Source organism: Toxorhynchites rutilus, chromosome 3 (genome assembly GCF_029784135.1).
Source record: "Toxorhynchites rutilus septentrionalis strain SRP chromosome 3, ASM2978413v1, whole genome shotgun sequence".
In the NCBI taxonomy this organism is placed as follows: domain Eukaryota; kingdom Metazoa; phylum Arthropoda; class Insecta; order Diptera; family Culicidae; genus Toxorhynchites; species Toxorhynchites rutilus.
The window spans coordinates 107,556,481-107,577,093 of NC_073746.1; the positions used below are offsets into that span (position 1 = coordinate 107,556,481).

General features: G+C 36.0%; 1 protein-coding gene across 1 annotated transcript; it reads left to right on the forward strand.

Annotated features, from left to right (window-relative positions):
• Window positions 1-5,779: 5,779 nt before the first annotated feature.
• Window positions 5,780-9,828, forward strand: LOC129776844 (uncharacterized). The gene is made up of 7 exons (XM_055782732.1): window positions 5,780-5,960; window positions 6,025-7,543; window positions 7,604-8,139; window positions 8,199-8,282; window positions 8,341-8,741; window positions 9,248-9,380; window positions 9,442-9,828. The coding sequence occupies exons 1-7, from the start codon at window positions 5,883-5,885 to the stop codon at window positions 9,607-9,609; spliced, it is 2,919 nt and encodes a 972-aa protein (XP_055638707.1). The 5' UTR covers window positions 5,780-5,882; the 3' UTR covers window positions 9,610-9,828.
• The last annotated feature ends 10,785 nt before the right edge of the window (window positions 9,829-20,613 follow it).

Sequence of the window (20,613 nt, forward strand, 5' to 3'; positions counted from 1 at the left end):
GCCGACAGCTTTCACCCGACTATATCTATAACAGCAATATATAACAGCATAAACACCGTATAATTAAAATGATCATGGCAAAAGGTGAAGGGATATTTCAATTGCGTTTGGAGGTGACACTATCCTATACGGTTATGTTATTGAAGTTTAATGAAATAAAATTTGCCAAGAGCTTACTAATGGGTTAAATTTTCTTGTCTGAAAGTTTAAAAGGGTCGGTCAACTAGGTAATTTTGTACAGAATTTTTTTCATGATGCAATTTGATGTGAACACGCTTTATTCTGATAACGTTTGCATGAAAAAATGGACTTTCTTCGGTTGGTAATAAAAAAAAACTAAGGCAGATAATTCAGTTTGATAAAAAAAAATCTACGCCCTTGCGAGCGGCCTTCCGGAATTCGCCATGGCGGAATAAAACATGTGTGTAGACATGTTTTTGAGTTCTTTATTCGTTTTATCCATCAATTCCTTCTCCGTTTTTGCGATGAAATTGTTGGAGTAGATCTTACGCTTCAGGTTTGCCCAGAAATTCTCGATGGGACGCAATTGGGGGACGTTGGGTGGATTCGCCGACTTAAGTACCACATCGATATTCAGCCGCTCCATCTCCTCTAACGATCGTTTAGAGTAGTGGGCCGACACAAGATTCGGTCAGAATACCGCGTCTTCGTCCTTATGGTATTTCTTGATGAACGACCCAACGTCCGACAGGCATTTCGTACTACAAATTTTCCCGTTCACGGCCAGTCCGGAGTTAAAGAAAAGCGGCAGGGGTGGGAGCTGCCATGCAAATGAAACTCAAATTTCTGCATAACACGAAAACTAATCAAGTAAATGGAGCCAAATTTGACATGTGATTGTTTTAGGAGGCACGAAACATTTCTATGGTTAACAAATACTCCTCCCCCTCTTTAAGGAGGGGGGCTGCCATATAAATGGAAGCATACATTTCTGCATAACTCAACAACTAGTCAATCAAACGGAAACAAAGGGCCTGGCCGGGTAAGGGAGTAAAAAGTGCCCCCAAACCAAATCACCAGCTGTATGGCAAATATTGTAAAGGATATTAAATAAAAAAAATTGGTGGTTTATTTGAACCCCTATGTGGTTTGACGTAGGATCTATAGTGAAAAACGTACTTTTTCGTTTATTTCACGCCATCCTCAATAGATCCGAGATAAAAATTTCAAAAAAATACTGAATGTACAGCTTACCACGGTGTATCAAGAAAAATTATCAAAAAATATTTCATCAAAAATTTTAGTACTAAAAAAAATTTTTAAATTCTAAGAAATTTTTTTTTTGGATTTAGAGATTCAGTACTACTCTAATTCATATTTAAATGTGCTCTTACGGCTTTTCTAGATTGATAAATATCTTCAAACTGTTTTTTTTTCAAATATCTAATAATAAAAATAAAATTAAAAAAAATACACAGTACAAAAAAAAATGTTATAGATTTTCTGGCATTTCGGAATTTTGAAAAAAAATACAACTTTGAGACCCACTCCTGCTCAATTTTTTATTTAAATGCGTTCGTATGTGTCTTTTTTCTACATGTGGCGTAATTTTTCCTGAATTTTTAAGAGCATTGTGTGACACAAAAATAATTTTCTTCATCGTCTGCATTATTATTTTTATTTTTTCGAAATCGATTATTTTATTGTATTCGTGGTTTTCAATTGAAAGATTAAAATAAAAAAAACAAATCGGATTTGTGGTCTCAAAGTTATATTTTTTTTCAAAATTTCGAAATGCCAGAAAATCTATAACATTTTTTGTACTGTGTATTATTTATTATTTATTATTTTATTATTTATTATATTTATCAATCTAGAAAAGCTGTGAGAGCACATTTAAATATGAATTAGAGTAGTACTGAATCTCTAAATCCCAAAAAAAAATTTCAAAATTTAAATATTTTTTTTAGTACTAAAATTTTTGATGAAATATTTTTTTGATAATTTTTCTTGATACACCGTGGAAGATGCACATTCAGTATTTTTTTCAAATTTTTATCTCGGATCTTTTGAGGATGGCGTGAATTAATCGAAAAAGTACGTTTTTCACTATAGATCCTACGTCAAACCACATAGGGGTTCAAATAAACCACCAAAATTTCTTATTTAATATCCTTTACAATATTTGCCAGTGATTTGGTTTGGGGGCACTTTTTACTCCCTTACCCGTCCAGGCCCTTTGGCATGTGGCGGTTTTAGGGGGCAAGACACATTTCTAAGGTGATTCGACCACTACCTCTCTCTAAGGTGATTCCCCTTCTCTAAGAGGGGCTGCTATACAAATGAAACACAAGTTTCTGCATAACTCGAAAACTACTCAAGTAAATAGAGCCAAATTCGACATGTGCAAGTTTTAGGGGCACGAAACGTTTCTATGGTAAACAGACACTCCTCCCTCCTTTCTAAGGGAGGCTGCCATACAAATGAAGCATATTTTTTGCATAACTCAAGAACTAATCAAGCAAATGGAGCCAAACTTGGCATGTGAAGTTTTTGGGAGGCACGAAACGTTTCTATGGTGAATAGTCGAGAACTATCAGGTAATGCGGACGGTGCACGGTTCTTCGGTGGAAACGGACCTCTGATCGCCTTAACCTGTAAATAAACAGCCGAAACTTTTTCTGAAAATAGTTTTGAGAAGAACTTATAATTGCACAACTACCACTAATAATCGACTGAAAGAAACAAGGCCAGATACCGGATATTCGTCAAGCTTCGAGGCCGGATGACCGAACATCTGACAACCGGATATTCGGCGCTTCATATAATCATTTTCATTTGCCAATACGAACCTTGCAATATTGACAGCCGAAAGGATTTCTTTTCATTGGCTTTCGTCTTGTTTTTATATTTTTTGTTTAATTTGTTTAGTTTAGTGTACATTCGGCAAAATCAGCTAAAAATAAGAAAAACAATATACTATACGTTTAGAAAACTTTAAACTTAGAAATAAAATTATAAAAAGCTAGGATCTCTTTGGTCTCGACACCTCATGAATCACAAAACACAGTGTTTAAAGTATTTTTCTTAGAGGATTGGTATTTAATTTGTTGGTAAGAGATTTGAAATCGACTCAACGCATAGGCAACTTCTCTGAAGACACTCATCCTCTAAGATGTAAGGTAGGACGGATAAAGATTCCCAGACTGACTCATTGAACAAATCATTATCAGAATTGAGGTCATCGAGATGCATTAATTATATGACTTAGATGTCTAATCCAAATGGTGTGCAAGCATGATGTTCACAATATCTGTAAACGTTATAATCCAGAAAAGGTCTGAATACGTACCAAATAACTATTTGGTGATTGATCAAAAGTTAACTCAAATGAGGGGCGCCTTGACACCAATAAAAGGTGGATTTTATAGATCTTTAAAATATGTGAATCTGTGAAAGTATCCTATAAAACTACTATGTGTTTGGAAACATTTGGATACCTGATACCATTCAATTCTGGATAATTTCGAACTGATTTGGGGATCGCTAATCTGATAGAGTTGATTGCTTCACACCACAGTAAATGTTAACAATGAATTCGTTGATTGCGTGTTTTTCCTCTATTATAGAGGCTTCAAGCAACAAAGTTCAACCGACTCTGGCCTTGAAAAAGACCGATTAGAAGATCAATCAATGAATAATTCTGAGATTGAACCAACGAACGTTCGCTTAGTTTGGAAACATGAATGTTCAAACAAAAACATTGGCCGAAACCTACATTTTTGGTTCTGTAGGAGGTTCAATCCTATGGTTTTTTTTCCTACATCACTACATCGTCATGTGTGTTCTTTTATCAAAGTAATACTTTAGAGAAGTTACATATTTTTACATTTTATAAAGTTTTTTTGTTAGGTTATGTATATAACATATACTTTCCGCACATAGTTGCTTTAAACAGAATTTATTGTCCAATAAAGCTATACAAAATTGAATGAAATCGATGGTAAGTGATAGCTAATAAACTGAGCTATCATTTGATGCCAAAACCTTAACATATAGAAGCTTTCCAAAGCAATGAAACATTATCAAAGTTGCTGTTCGATTTTTGGGTTAACCCACTACTGCTCAGGTGTACAAGAACTTGATCCAAATGGCATGAAACTTTCTAGTCCATCTAGGTTTGTCCCGAAACGGGGGGGAACGCAATATTTTGGTTTGGAGTTCTTTGGAAATTGAGATATCTGACGTATGAAATTTCATACGCTGAGCCGATACAGTATCAAAAATGGAAATCATTTGAATAGCAAACAAAACGGTTTTATTTCATAAAATTCAACTTCAACAACCATTTTCATGGTTTATTAGCACTTTCGTGTACTGCCGTTCTACGCATAATTGTCCCACGGTTCATAGGGATTGCATAGAACATGGAACAGTTATGCGTAGAACGACAGTGTATCGGATTTAGTATCACTGAGTATGGTACCGGAAAAAGTGTGATGTGGGTTTGCACTCCGAAGGGCAAATATACGTCGTACATCGGTTGCAATACGCACCTTTGTTGGGTACCAGTTGGATTCGTATTAATGATATGATTTATTCCGTCAAACCTGACTTCCGATGATTTCGAGTGTTTAGGCTTGATCTGCATGAACTCGATTCTTGCTGGATTTATGTCAATCATCCGAATTTATGGTCATTTTTTTCCAGTGTCTGGCTCTCCGCTTCTTGCTGCTGCCCGAGGAGCATTCTTGTGATTGGCCTCGTTCAATGTTGCTCTCGACATTCACTTGTTTGCCAAAACCGGAAGAGCCGTCCTCCGAGTCTCTATCTCCAGCATCCACATCGCTGTCTCCGCCGCTTGGGGCACGATGACAAAGTCAATATCATTTGTTGACACTAGATTTTCGAAAGCGTTTTCATCCAAATCAATCAGATAATTGTACAGCCCCTCCGGATTATCGGGAAGCTGATATATCCTATTGAGAAAAAAATATACCATAGTTGCACAGCGTATGAAATTTCTTACGCTCAAAAGTAAACATAGATTTTTTTGCGGTTTCATAATTTTCTTCGGATTTTTTGCTAGATATCATTTTTTACACTCGTCTAGTAGTGTTGTGTCACAGATTTGAGCAATTTAGAATTCTTTAAGAGGTAAAACTTTGATAAATTTATGTTTACTTTTGCGACTCCATTAAACTCGAACTCGAACAACAAAAATGACAGATGAAATGACTCTCACACAAAAAAAACACTCTTAAATTGTCATGTTGTATCATTTAAAATGCGCTTAACACTTTAGTTTCATCAAAAACAGTTTTTCAAAAACGGGCATTTTTGCGTATTAAATTTCATACGCTGCGCACTAATGGGTTAACAGACATTCCTTATAGATTCAGTGAATTTGCTCTGTTGCTTTTTTGGAGTGTATTTTTCAAACTGAAACGCCTAAATTCACAATGCTGTATGAAGAATCTGAAGATTTCTGTCTAACGATTATTATTAGTAATCTAAATTAGTGTAAATATTCAATGCAAAAACTGTTGAATATGAGAATTATTTCTAAGACGACATATTATTTATATGTTGACAGCAGATGAAACTATTAAAACAACAGACGGCGAGAGGCAGATAATTTTCCCGGATATTTGTCGAGATTTTTTCGTGGATAAACTTTTGCCAAAGTGAATGTTAAAAAATATGTGGGTGTACTTTCAAACTACGAACTAACACATAGCTACAAAAAAACATTTATTTTCTCAAACTGTTTATTCTCCTCTTGTTTACAAACAATAAATAACGGTTCGCGTTAGGCGCATGCTTCCGTGCAAGTAACCATAGCTCTATAGCAACATTCCAAATATTGATATCAACGAAAGGCTCGCAGTTCAGCACGCAAACGTTTTTCCTCAGCCAAAATGGATGGTCGCAAGAATGGAACCTCCATGCGACATACTTCGAAGCCCACCACGTCTAGTAGGAAAACAGTCCTCCAGGTTAGTAAATCTCAATAATAGATCATGCATTAGTGCTACACAATATTCTTTTCTCACCAATCAGGGCACCAAGAACTTCGTCTGGGATCGGGAGGAAGTGTCTTCCAATCTGCCCTATTATGACCGCAACTATGAGATCCCCTTCAATAGGGCCCCGAATGAGATCAATTTTCTGGGTGGTTTGGGCAGCAAGAAACCCCACTACCGATCCAAGGTTCATCCGCAGCGATTTTCTGCGGTCCAGCAGATGCTGAGGATGAGAACTTCCAACAGGATGTTGGAAACGCTAACGGAGGACCTTAGGAAGGTGAATTTGTGTCGCCACACCAATGTTCGGGCTAAGCAAGATAGGAATGTGGGTGAGTACATAAAACGGGTGACGGATGAGTTACAGCTGGCGGGTAATGTGGAACGATCTTCCCCCTCGGATCAGTCGGAGATACAATTCCAAGCTAGCAATAAGAAATCCTTGTCGAATGACGATTACAAAGAGATGATTCAGAAGTTGGACCGGATACTGCTGGAAGATCAATGTCCGAGTGCTAGCCAGGGAGCTACCTTCCGTGATTGGGCCACTAGGGAGCGGTATAATTTCAAAAATCGTAATAACATCGCCATGGTAAAGAGAGAGAAGGAAACACTGGAATCGGAACTTTGTTCGTCGGTGGATACCAAGTCGTACGATTACATCAGCAATGATGGGAGGCGAGTGACAAAGCTACGGAAGGCAACAAAAATTCCCCACCTCGAAGGTTACATGTATGGTCCCTTTACGAAACTTCCCCGGTTGGATCCACTTTTGAAGAATGAAACAAAATTCGGCATTCCTCTCAGCCTATTGGTTCGATCGTATCGCGAAATGGATTTGAAAAAGGAAGGCGAACGAAGCGTGATTAACACGAGACTATCGCACATGCGAATCCCTCTTTGTCCCAGAAGTAGTGACGAATCGTCGGATGACGATGATAAAATGGAAGAGGTGAAAATGTTATCATTCATACGAACACCCTACTTTCGTATTCCGACGATTCGAACCCAAAAGAAACGTCGTAAGGATCGGCTACGCAGTCGTTGGTTGAAAAAGGATCGTCTGAAGAGAATCACTATGCTGTTGTACGATCGATCTGAAGAGAATATGAAATGCAAGAAACGTAGCGGTCGTCAGAGGACTGATTCCGGCTCGGATTCGGGTGCTTCTTCGGCTACAAAACGACAGTCGAAACAAACTAAAACAGACGAAATGCCTCAGTGCTCGGAGAACCGAATGCGTTACTACGAATTTATAGAGGAAAAAGCCCGCGAATATAGAAAGTTGTACGATGAATGTCTGCAAGACAAACTGACGACCTTCCAGGAGTTCAAAAACAAAGAAACAACTTCGGATGATAAATTATCGGATACTTCAAGATCCAAGTCGAGACTAGGCAAACTCAAAACACCCGAGGAACAAGAAGAACCGGTGGACATGGCGGAGATTCGTTTCCCCTCCAACCGATTCAAAAGTTTGTCCAAAAGCGATGGTCTCATGGGATCGTTTTATATCGATCCTGAGTTTTACGAAAAGTCGAAGGATTTAAAAAGGTGTAAGTTCACAATGCTGCATCTCTGTATATCAAGTAAAAATATTCTTTTTTTATTTAAAGACAAGAAGCGATCCAAATACTACACTAGCCTGATGCGAGGTCGGCCCAGCATACGGCAGCGTTTGCAGGTCAACGCGCCGGACTTCGACGAGGAGCAGCTTGGCTTCAAAACGAAGTACTTCAACCGTCTGGCAACCGAGTGGGACAACTACTACATCCACGAGCTCCGCTATCGTCCACGAGTGCGCAAGTTCTGCCCCAAAACCGATGTGCTCAACATGCGCGATCAGCGGCGCAAAACGTTCCTCCAGTATTACATCGCCGAGAATTTGCTCAAAGTTCGCGAGAAACATTTGCTGGAGAGAAAATTCGCCCAATGGATCAAAAATTTCTGCAAGGAAACTAAACCACTGTTCAAGGTATGGAAGGATAAAGCCTATGACAAGGTGTTGGAGATGTCAGATCAGGCGAAGCAAGCCCAACAGGATACGTTGAGATTGAAGAATATGCTGCAGGACCGACAAAATAAGGTAGAGGCACTCACGGAGAAGATCCTGCTGCTAGAGGAACGATGGACCAAAATTATGCAAATCAGGGTATGTCATGGTTGTGTGGATTGGAAAAATTAAATATTGGATATCACTTTGATTTTTAGAACTACTACTATCTCTTGATGGACCCGCAGTGGAGACTGCAGAACGATAACCTTCATAGAGCTCTCGACGGATCTCTAAATTCCGTAAGTTTCCATACAATACTGACCAATGGTGAAATATATCTCGAACTTTAAATGACAGGTCTCGGAGTGCGTTCAAAACTGCAAATCACTTTTCATTCGTACGGAAGGAAATAACATCGGTACGGAGATTGCTGCCTTCTACACGGAGAAAATCTTCCCGGAACTTGAGAAGCAAACCAACTGCACCCCGGAAGTGGGTCTACTTCTCGGGGGATTGGGACGGATCAATCATCGAACGATTGATTTGATTCAAAAGTACAACAACAAACTGATGCTGTTCAGCCGAATCGATTACCACTACAAGGGGGTTCTGGAGGAGTTTCCGAGGTACTTTGCTAACCATCTCGATATGCTGGAGCTGTATAACAATAAAATAGAGATGATTCAGAGGAAGAATGACGCGATGAAGCAACAGGTGCTAAGGATGTTGGGAGAGCCGTTGAAAAAGTGTGTCAGCAGGTGGGGTTTCGAGTTGATCTACAGTAATCGTTCGCTAACTGGTCCTGGTTTAACTGGTCTGCTATTTAACTGGGCGAACGTTAACTGGTCCTTGGACCAGTTAAAAAGCACAATTTCGTAAACAATCGACGCCATATTCAAATGGAAGATTTGCTGTGAGGGGCATTCGAATGTAATTTTAAATGTTATGAAAGTTGACATTATTTTCGCACGACAAAAACATTGATTAAACTACAGAAAAACAATTTTCTCAAATCATATGTCATACCCGTTGTCGCACTCAATGCGAAACTTCCATTGGAATCCTTTTATTTATCCAATTACAGGAACTAAGCGAATCAAACAATTCATTGAAGTTTCCCTCGATTTTATTTGACGTTTAACATGCCGGACCAGTTAAAACGCGAATGTCGATAAGTGGTCTTCTCTTTTCGCCCAGTTAGTGAATGTTTACTGTATATTATTTGGTGAATTCAAGAATTTACAGTGCGAGTTTTCTTCCACAGCAAATCAATGAGGGTTACATCTTCTATCATCAGCCAGTTGTACGAGTACATACGGAAATCAAAAAAACATGGCAAGGAGATAGTTGAAATCAGCAGCATGGAGAAACTATCGATTATACACCAATATATTATAGTACTGTTTTATTAACAAGTTGACATATAACGAAAAACTATATAATCTTCTTTATCCGTAGGACTTACTGGGGGCATTGGACAAGATCCCGCTGGACATCCTCAAGGTTTCGGAGCATGAAGCCAGAAAGAATCGTAAGAAAGCCTTACGGCAAGCGAACGAGGCTTTGAAGCGGAAAGAAGTGTTCGATTTGTTGAGAAAGCAGCTGAAACTGCACGTGAAAAAATAATGCCTTATACTCAATAGTTTACACATGATTTACAATACTTGCATGCGGCATAAATAAGTCACATTCAGAACAATTCTTCATAGGAGTTTATAAATTCCTACAATTCAACATTTTCCAATGTTCTACATTGTGTCCCACAGCAAACTGCATCACCGAAAAAAACGTTGTAGAAAATTATCTAGTTGACCGATCCTTTTCAAACTTTCAGACAATAAAATATAACCCATTTATTAAGCTTTTGGCATATTTATTTCATTCAACTTCAATACCATAACCGTATGCTCGCACCTTACGCTTGACTCAACTCATAATGTCCTGTACAACATCTGGCTGCAGCTTCTTCTGTATGGAAACCACTTTTTTCATGTCTTCCTCAGATTAAGTTATTACGTGTTTTTGAGAAGTTATATTCTCCATATGCACTAAAATGCATGATGCTCCTTCCTGTGCACGTCTTGAAGATATCTTTTTATCACATACATACATCTTACCATTGTCATCTCGATAATTATGGAAACCCAAGTTGTATACGTACATTAGGGTGGCAGCGAAAATAGTCATGTCAAATTTCAAAAACCGACCATGTACATTTTGTTTATTGGCCCAAAAAAATTACCTTTGCAAAGTTTCAACTCAATGGGACATGATTTAGGGGTGCCTCAAAGCGTTCAAAGTTTGTATTTTTTTGATCCTCGAAAAACTTCCAAGGGGGAGTAAAGGAAAGGGCCTGGCCGGGTAAGAGAGTAAAAAGTGCCACCAAACCATATCACCAGCTGTATGGCAAATATTGTATAGGGTACTAATTAAAACATTTTGACAGTAGTATCATATAGTTAAGTCCTTATATGGTACACCATTGTATCTATGGTGAAAAATGCACGTTTTCGGTTTTTTTTTCACGCCATTCTCAATAGCTTTGAGACAAAAATAAGAAAAAATACTGAACGTACATCTTACTAAGGTCAAACAATTTTTTCATTAAAAAATCTAATAATAAAAAATATATATATTTTCTGGCATTTCGAAATTTTGAAAAAAACTTTGAGACCCACTCCTGCTCTAATTTTATTTAAATGCGTTCGTATGTATCTTTTTTCTACATGTGGCGTAACTTTTTCCTGAAATTTTTAAGAGCATTGCGTGACACAAAAAACAATTTTCTTTATCATTTGCATTATTATTTTTATTTTCTTGAAATCGATTATTTTATTGTACAGGTGGTTTTCAATTGTGAGATTAAAAAAAAAAAAAATCATAATAATTTGTTCTTCTCATTAATCCGAATGATCTTTCCACAAGGATTCATTTTTTCTCACAGAGCTCTATCGTATTGCTGACTCCTATGAATTTGGTAAACCATCGAAATCCAATGTAAAGATAAGCTCATACCTTTAGTTTAAGATACGAGAAAAAAAAATCTTCGTACAGCGCAATGCTCTAAATATACCGACAAAATTTAGACATATAAAAACAAATTTTAAATAAATATTAGAGCAGTCTCTGGGTCTCTAAATTCAAAGTAAATTAAAAATACCCAAAGGCCAAAAAATTGTTTGTTTTTCGCGCAATCCTTATAAAACTCAAGAAAAAATTACGCTACATGTAGAAAAAAAACAATACATACGTATGCATTTAGATAAAAATTAGAGCAAAAGTGGGTCTCAGAGTAATATATTTTTCAAAATATCGAAATGCCTGAAAATGTGTATAATTTTTTTGTACCGCGAAAAACACTCTAAAAATTCTGAAAAAAATCACATAAACCTAACATAGACGTAGGAAGAAATTTGAATACAAACTAGAGTAGTACTGAATCTCAAAATAACAAAAAAAAAAATTAATTTAAAATTGAAATAAAAAATAATTTATTTTTTTAAGTTTATTTTTTTAAGTATTTTAAGTATTTTTTTTCATATTTTTGTCTCAAAACTATTGAGAATAGCGTGAAAAAAAAACGAAAAGGTGCATTTTTCACCATAGATCGTGTGTTGTACCATATGGACTCAAATATATGGTACTACTGTCAAAATTTCATATTTAGTTTCCATACAGCTGGTGATTTGGTTTGGGGGCACTTTTTACTTCCTTACCCACCCAGGCCCTTTGGAAATATAAAAACAAAATTCTTGTACCGCGCAATACTGAAAAAATCACACGTATCTAGAAAAGCCATTGTAACACATTTTAATATGGATTAGAGTAGTACTGAACCTCTAAATCCCAAAAAAAAAAATTCTAAATTTTAATATTTTTTAGTACTTTTTTTGACGACTTTTCTTGATAAAACGTGGTAAAATGCACATTCAGTTTTTTTTTTAAATTTTTGTCTCGAAGCTTGATGATGGATGGCTTGAGGATGGATTTGAGGATGGCGTGAAATAAACGAAAAAGTACCTTTTTCACTATAGACCCTATGTTAAACCACATAAGGGTTCAAAAAACCGCTAAAATTTCTTATTTAATATCCTATACAATATTTGCCATACAGCTGGTGATTTGGTTCGGGGGCACTTTTTACTCCCTCACCCGGCCAGGCCCTTTCCTTTACTCCCCCCTTGGAATATTTTCCTGGATCAAAAAATCCAAACTTTGGGGCACCCCTAAATCATGTCCGATTGAGCTGAATTGAGCCAACAAACAAATTGTACATGGTCGGTTTTTGAAATTCGATGATTTTTTTTCCATACATCCATTGCCACGCTAAAGTACATATTTCGCTTATCATAGGCTAACGGAACGGAAAATGAATTCCATATAATGTTGAAAGTACAACCACCATCTGAGGGCTCATTTTTGACGATAAGTTTACATTGACGAAAAAATTACATTTAATAAATTGTGGTGTGAGATTACTGATAAACTTATTTTTTGAATTTAAAAAAAAAATGTGTTTCCTTAAACTTGCCCATTTTGTGATGTATGGCGACGATTGAAAAGATTTGGAAATAATAAAACTATCGAAACGAAATTTTAAATGTTGGAAGAAATCATTCTCTGTAAACGTAAGATGATAAGTAATCTAATCTGATTAATAAATGTTTTTGGGAATACATTATGTAGGGCTTCAATTATGATTTTTCAATATTTTTCTGCAAATCCAGTAAAATTCCAAAAAATTACTCACATGGTACACTCGTTTAGGATATTAAAAAAGTACAAAAGAATAATGCTTAGCCTCGTTTCTAGAAAAATTGTATGCATAGACACTTAATTAAATATGATTGAGGTTGGAATGAACTCTGAGAGGATTCTGCCAGTTTCATAAACAAGTTGGTGCGAAATTTCCTATCCAGAAAGCGAATTGCAAAAAAAAAAACAAGCGGAGCATAAACAGATGAGAATTGAAAAGTTAATTAAACAATTCCGTTTCATTTTATAACTGAAGCTGACCCATTCCAAATCAATGATAGTCAAAACTGTTACAATATATTGTTTTCGTTCCGACTTTCCGACTACTACTGATCCGGTCAGCAAAATCCCCCAACATAGCCGTTCGATTGGATATCATTTTAATCTGGTCACACCCGTAATACTAGTTGTTGGGTGGGTGAAAGCAAACCAAACCAGCCAGGAAAAAAACACAGATATCGTCAGTCATAAATTCTCCAAAATGAATTTTATCCGAAATAAATCTATTTTTTCTCCGTTATCACATTCGGAATCTATTCACTTTTTCGACACTCGGCATTTTGCCAGACGGCGGCGGAGGTAGTGGCGACATCGTGCGACGGCGGCTTCGTGACCATATCGAATGTTATTCCATCCCATTCCCCCCGGCACACACACACACACATTCGCGTTTTATGGCTCCGTGACCGAACACAACTCGTTGGCATTTGGTTCCGCTTGGTCCCGTATTTCGCCCCGCGAGTTACATAAACTAGAGAGACATCAGCCGTAAGACGTCGACCACGGAAAAGGGGATTTCGGGGGAAACCGTTTCGTAACGAATCGCCGCCCACCCGTTCCATCCAATTCGGACCGATGGAAAACAGGCTTCCCAGCGACAACCCTAATTTTTTTCCCCTTCCACACGACCAAAAGTCATCTTCCTGGCCGGAGAAAAACAGAACTGACATCTCTAAATTGTTTTTTGGCACTTGCCACGGGTCCTGGAACCGCTTTCCGTCTTCCTCCTTCACTGCTGCGCTCGCGTTCGGTACGGCGTGCCAGCTCATCCGTTAAGGACGATTTCCATCCCGGGCGACAACCGGCTAGCAGCAGCAGCAGCAGCTTTCTTGGAAGATTTCTTCCCGAAAAGTGGCAGCAAATTTATGGTGATTTGAATTTAATTTCCAGCAGAGGTTGTAAATATCGCCCGGCGAAGAAATAAGTGCACTCTTTCCGGCAAAGGGACTTAGGAACAATAATGGGCAAATGAGTGCGTTTTTAGGCACGCTAAATGAGCATCTCCGGGGAAGAGTTGCTATGCGCGTTAGTCTGAATATGCATGCAACTAATGATGATGCAAAATTTATAAACACCCTGAGCTTCTTTGGTGCAAGTGAATTATTTATTGGCAAGGCAATTATGAACGGAAACTTATGGCGGGTTTTCATCAGGGAGATCTAGAGCTATAGATCATATATATATATATATATATATATATATATATATATCACCCGAAAATAGATGTAAACATGCAAGAATATATATGATACACTTCTTCGAGGTATATATGTGTAGAATGTATAGAATAAATTTAGACATATGTAAACGCTGGTGAATTTCTCACTGGTGAGAAATCACTAAAGTTGGATGCAATTCTACTTCAGGTGAATAAATTCACTGAAAATATGAATATATTCATTATATAAGTTCGCGCTAGTGTAAACAGTTGATGCGATTGCTATAAATCTCATCATATTTCTTCACACGAATATATCACTAGTCTAAACCAACCCTTAGGTTCAACAAAATTTGTTAGGCCCATGACGTCGTAAAACAGCAGTTCACAGCCATAACAACATTTACATTTCCGAGGAATGTAAATATGTAGGCGAACCACGGGTAAGACGGACAGTGGGGGTATAACGGACAGGTGGTTGATTTGTATAGTTGCATTATGAATTTCAAATTTCTGTTGATGATAACCCCTTCTACATGCTATTCTATAATATTTAAACCAGCCTATGATAATGGATACTGATCAAAAGTCGAATGGGGAAACAAAAACCGAAAATCAAACATGATTCCTCATGTGGATGTAATTTTTGCGGCTTCGATCTTAAGCATTTTGAGTGGTTTCATTGGAAAATTGAATTCGCTGATGGTTATATTTCGGTTTGTGAGTTGATGGAGAAGCGATATTAAGTATGTACGGAAAAGTAAATTCATTCGTAAGTGGAAAATTCAAATTATTGAAATATTTGCACTGCTGGGGTTGAAATGGACAGTCACATCCATAATCACATCCAATGCATGATGGAAAGTGAAGGGAAGAATATTCAACGCTTTTTTATATTGCTTTCTCTTTTTGTTCTATTTCAGCTACTGGATGCACAAACACTGAGAGAGAGCGAAATTATTCCTCTCGCGAGCGATAAACGCTTCGTATATTATTGACCTGTCCATATTCCCACCATATGTCCATTATACCCGCACCGATAAAAATGTTCTACTTATCGGCTTGTTTTCAGTAAAAAACATGGAGAAATACATTTTTAATAAAACATTCGGCCAATTATTTCGAAAACCAGTATATTGAACTGTAAGAAACTGCTTTTAAGTTTTGGAAAACATGAGTTTCCAAAGATACAATTGAAGTTCTTCTTAACATGTCCATCTTACCCCCATTTCGCCTATGTGGTCGGTTCTGCATTTTCTTCGAAATTGTAGGCTAGTCAATCATTTCCGCAACAATTGGCCCGCGTGATTAGTGCTTACATATGTGTCACGTACGAGGGGTGTTAACCCCTTGCCGTATGATTTAATTTCCAACAACAGGGCCCAAACACGAGTAGGGGAGCCGCGAATAAGACGGACAGTGGGGGTATAATGGACCAGTGGTTGATTTGTATAGTTGCATTATGAATTTCGAATTTCTGTTGATGGGAAACCCTTCTACATGCTATTCTATAATATTTAAACCATCTTATGACAATGAATACTGATCAAAAGTGGAATAGAGAAACAAAAACCGAAAATAGAACATGATTCCGCGTGTGGATGTAACTTTTGCGGCTTAAATATTAAGCATTTTGAGTGGTTTCATTGGAAAATTGAATTCGCTGATGGTTATATTTCGGTTTGTGAGTGGACAGAGAAGCGATATTAGGTATGTACGGAAAAGTAAATTCATTCGTAAGTGCTAAATGTAAATTATTGAAATAATTGCACTGGGGGGGTTGTATGGACAGTCACTTCCATAATCACATCCAATGCATGATGGAAAGTGAAGGGAAGAATATTAAACTCTTTTTTATATTGCTCTCTCTTTTTGTTCTATTACGGTTACTGGACGCACAAACACTGAGAGAGAGTGAAATTATTCCTCTCGCGAAATGTCCATTATACCCGCACCGATAAAAATGTTCAACTTTTCGGCTTGTTGAACATTTTTTATAACATTTGGCCAGTTATTTCGAAAACCAATATATTGAACTGTAAGAAACTGTTTTTAAATTTTTGAAAACATGAGTTTTCAAAGATACAATTGAAGTTTTCCTTAACATGTCCGTCTTACCCCCATTTCCCCTACATTGAATCGTCCCGATACTCTGTTGAGTGTGTGCTTCTTACTTACGATCGTAGCAGTCCCGCATCATCATGTATCCATTTCACATCGATAGACCACGAGTGAGATTCGATTTTGTACGTTCTGGCACAGTCTAATCGCAAAGAGTGTGGTTCGACGTTATACGTGATGGGGTTAAACAAGTTTTGAGATAGAAGAGTAAATCAAGTACATCAAGGTTTTTTACGCGGTTTTTTGCGAGGCTTTTTTACGCGGATTTTCCAATAAACGCGGTTTTTTTCAATCGTATTTTCCAATTAGCGCGGTTTTTCTTTACGCGGATTTTTCAATTAACGCGGGTACCGCGTAAAAAACACCAGAGCAATATTATATTTCTCAGTCCGCTCACATTTCGTCTTCATGCTCCGTCAGAGCATATGAAGGTAATCAGTGCTTGCGACGGAGCTTAGCGCTCATGACGGAAATTAGTGCCGCACTCTATCACGATGCTTACGTAGATTTTAGGTGACCTGGTTTTTTTTACGCGGATTTTACAATTGACCCGGTTTTTTTACGCGGATTTTTTTATCAGGTGTATATCCTCCGCGTAAAAAAAAAACAAAAACCTGGGTGTACGAATAAGTAAGACACCAATTTCTTCATCAGCTATGCGGTGCTATAAGTCTGACGAATATTTGAATTATTGTCACACCAACCGACTAGTAATTCAATTCAGTTGTATGGTATGGAACCGAAATGACCAAAGCCATGAAGATACTTGGGTTCTTGAAGATTATACCAAACTTGCACACAACATGATTTGTACGATTAGACTTCTCAACAGATTTAACATACAAAACAAAACAAAACTTTTTCACTAATTATTATTAAGGTAAATTATTTTGGTTTGTCCATTAAAAAATATGATCATGGTTTGTCCACTGTTTTGAATGCTCTAGTTCAGCGCACCTGTGTTAAATTAATTAATTGTCTTCTCCATGATTTATAGTAGTTTAACAGCATATTTTTACGGATTAACATGTTTGAAAGGATTATAAAGTCCAATAGAATGTGGTGTCAATGCGCCCCTCACTTGAGCTAACATTTAATCAATCACCAGATGATTATTTGGCACTTATTCAGACTTTTTCTGGATTATAAGACTTACAAATATTGTAAACATCATGCTTCAAAAGTTGTCCGATTTACTAATATTGTTTTGTCCACATGATTCCTATGGAAACCGATTGGCGCGCTGCTGTTTGTTTATGGTGACCTTCACGCATAGCAAGAATAAAATTTCTCTGTGTTGAGTGTGTTGAGGTGAACACTTTTAAAAAAGACAATATTCTGAAGAAAGCCTAAATTATGAATGGATCAATATGATGATAGTAAACTCAAGCAATGAGAAATGCAACATCAGCTTTAAAATTCGAATTTTCAATAGTAATGATTTCTAAAACTGGACAAACCATGATCATTTTGCGGGAAAACCATGATCATAGGTGGACAAACCATGATCGTAATTTATCTTTGAGGAAAATCGTTAAAAACATAAATATTTGAGTAATTTCAACGCCTTATGGTAGAATTAGAAACTAGAGACTTATGGCTTTCTAACAAACCCAAACTCGTCTTGATTATATGTGATTTTCATGAAGAAAAATCGATTTGCATTTACTAGTTGCGTGAAAACACCCTAAAATGGACAAACCAAGATAATTTACCTCACATTACAAATTTGTATTCTACCCTTCGGGCTAGAGAAAGGCAATAATCTAGCTAGAGAAAAGTAATAATCTTTATATCCTTACACCCTCGTTTTCTTCCTATGCGAGCAATTGGTCCCCTTGCTGTAAACAGTAGAATAAGTTGAAATGTAGATACACAATAGATATACGAATTGATTTAAAAATTGAGTGTGATTATCAACATTGTAACAATTTCCTAATATCCCATCCTTTTCCTGAAAAAAATATGTCACCCTTCTAAACTCGAGTCAACCGTGAGTAATCGGTTTTCCACATTGTTAACCATAGATTTAAGAAAATTGTTTATATATATATATATATATATATATATATATATATATATATATATATATATATATATATATATATATATAGTTTTAAAAATATATTTAAGAATTCGGTTCATATAAACATATGTAACTAAGACTATGAAAGTAAACGAATATATAAAAAAAAGTACTCTATAACAAGAAAATAAAATAAACAACATTATTTCATCTAAATAATTCAATAGACAGAAAAAAAGAGATAAATTAAGCCGATGCATTAAACTAAATGTCATTGTCAAACAGTCAAGTCAAATTAGTCAAAGTTTAAAATTTTTCTGAGTCAATAAGTTGGTTGTTTTCCTGGAAATGAAAGAAATGTTGCTGGAACACAAAAAATGGTAAGCGCTAGAACAGCGCTTTTATAGCTTCAAAAAGTCATGTCAAATATAAAATCATCCAGTTACATCCTCCAAAAATACTTAAAACACAAAAAGATTTAACAAGTGCTAAACAATGCTTATCTAATCTCGGTGTCTGGTCATATTGGGTAACATAGAATCTATCTCTAAGACATTGCAAATTACAAGTGGAAAAATAGATGAATCTTTACACTCTTTGTGAGATAAACAAAGTTCACAAACACACAGGATTAATTACAACCCCACACTCAAAGTTAATGGAAGATCCCTCAGTCGATACGGTTGAACCTCATGTGAGGTACACCGGAGCAAGTTGAAATTCGGGGTATGTTCAAACAGAAACCATAACTTCTATTAGAAATGATGGATTGACGTGATATATACTTTTCAGTAAACATTACCTTTCAACCCATCTCATGACAGCCATTAACAGAATATTTCAAAACCTTAACGTAATCTGTGCCTTTGTTTAAATTTCCTCGTTAGTGAAATCAAGATAAACATTTTTGCGCGCTGACTCAATCGGTCCGGAAACAATGATTTTTTTCAAAAATATCACCAGAATTACACTTCAGATAATACAATAGGGATAATCAAATGTAGTGGTTTTGAAAACTAAACTCATTTCTTTTACGTATATCACTAAGCATTTCAACTCATCCTATGTTTTTTTCAACCCTGGTAGTCTTGCTCTTTAGAGCAATATATTCGACCCGTATTTTTTGGTTTTTTCATTAGGATCTCCATTTTTCTTAGGGTGATCCAAAACATAATTTTTTCCATTTTTTTTTTAAATTCATAACATTTAAACTATTGGACCGATTAAGTTGAGGCCAATGAGTTAGTCTTCTTACTAGAGTAATTCCAAATGAAATCGACAAATGACAAAACATGAGTATTTTTGATTCCAATGAAAGTGTATATTCCGTTTGGGTTAGAGGAAATATGGGCTTTCCACAGCAATTGGGAATTTTTTGACTCAAGCGTAGCTTTTGAAAAGGACGTATCGATTTTAGTAGGAGAAATCTTTGATAATTTATATCTAAAAAACTATGAGTCGTACCGAAATAGTGTCTTAAAAAGAGTTATAGAGTATTGATGTCTAAACATGAAAAAATATACACTGAGAAAAAAAATTAGTACTCTTTTTTTTTATTTACAAAAAAAATCTTTAAATTGCTATATCCAAAACACATATTTTTTAATTTTTTCATATAAAATAGAAGTCATATATAAAATTTAAAAAATGGATCCAAGATGGTAAAACTATTTTTGACGAACTTTGTGGAACATCGAATTTTTATGAATTTTCGAAACTTTGAATTTTTGTATGTTAACAATCTTTTTAAGCCACAAATTATGATTCCTGATGTGATTTAAAACAAAAAAGCTCATTATAAATCTCCTTCTAAATGCAGCCATTCTCGAGATATTTTGAAACATATTTCTAGTTTATTGACTTTTTATAGTAAATATTCCCTTTTAATATGTTTGTCGTGAATACCGTCATGTTCATGAAATTTTATGAATTTGCTTATAATTTCCAACAACTTTTATAAATACATCGTCATGGTAAAAATCTATGTTTAGGAGTTACGTTGAAGATCATTTGAACACATGTGGGTTAATATAAAACGTAGCGATATTAAAAAATGTTTGTTTTATCTTAATACAAACTTTTAACATGTTATACATGTTGCGCCAACAGAACACAACATTTATAAAAGGAAAAAATATAATTCTCTACAATTTGGTCAAATAATTCCTATATTTATCGGAGTTTAAGAGATAATAATAATAATACTAGAATTTTTAGCATTTATTTTTATCAACTAACAATTTTGTTTATATAATTTAATTTTCTCATTATATTCTTATATTTATATACA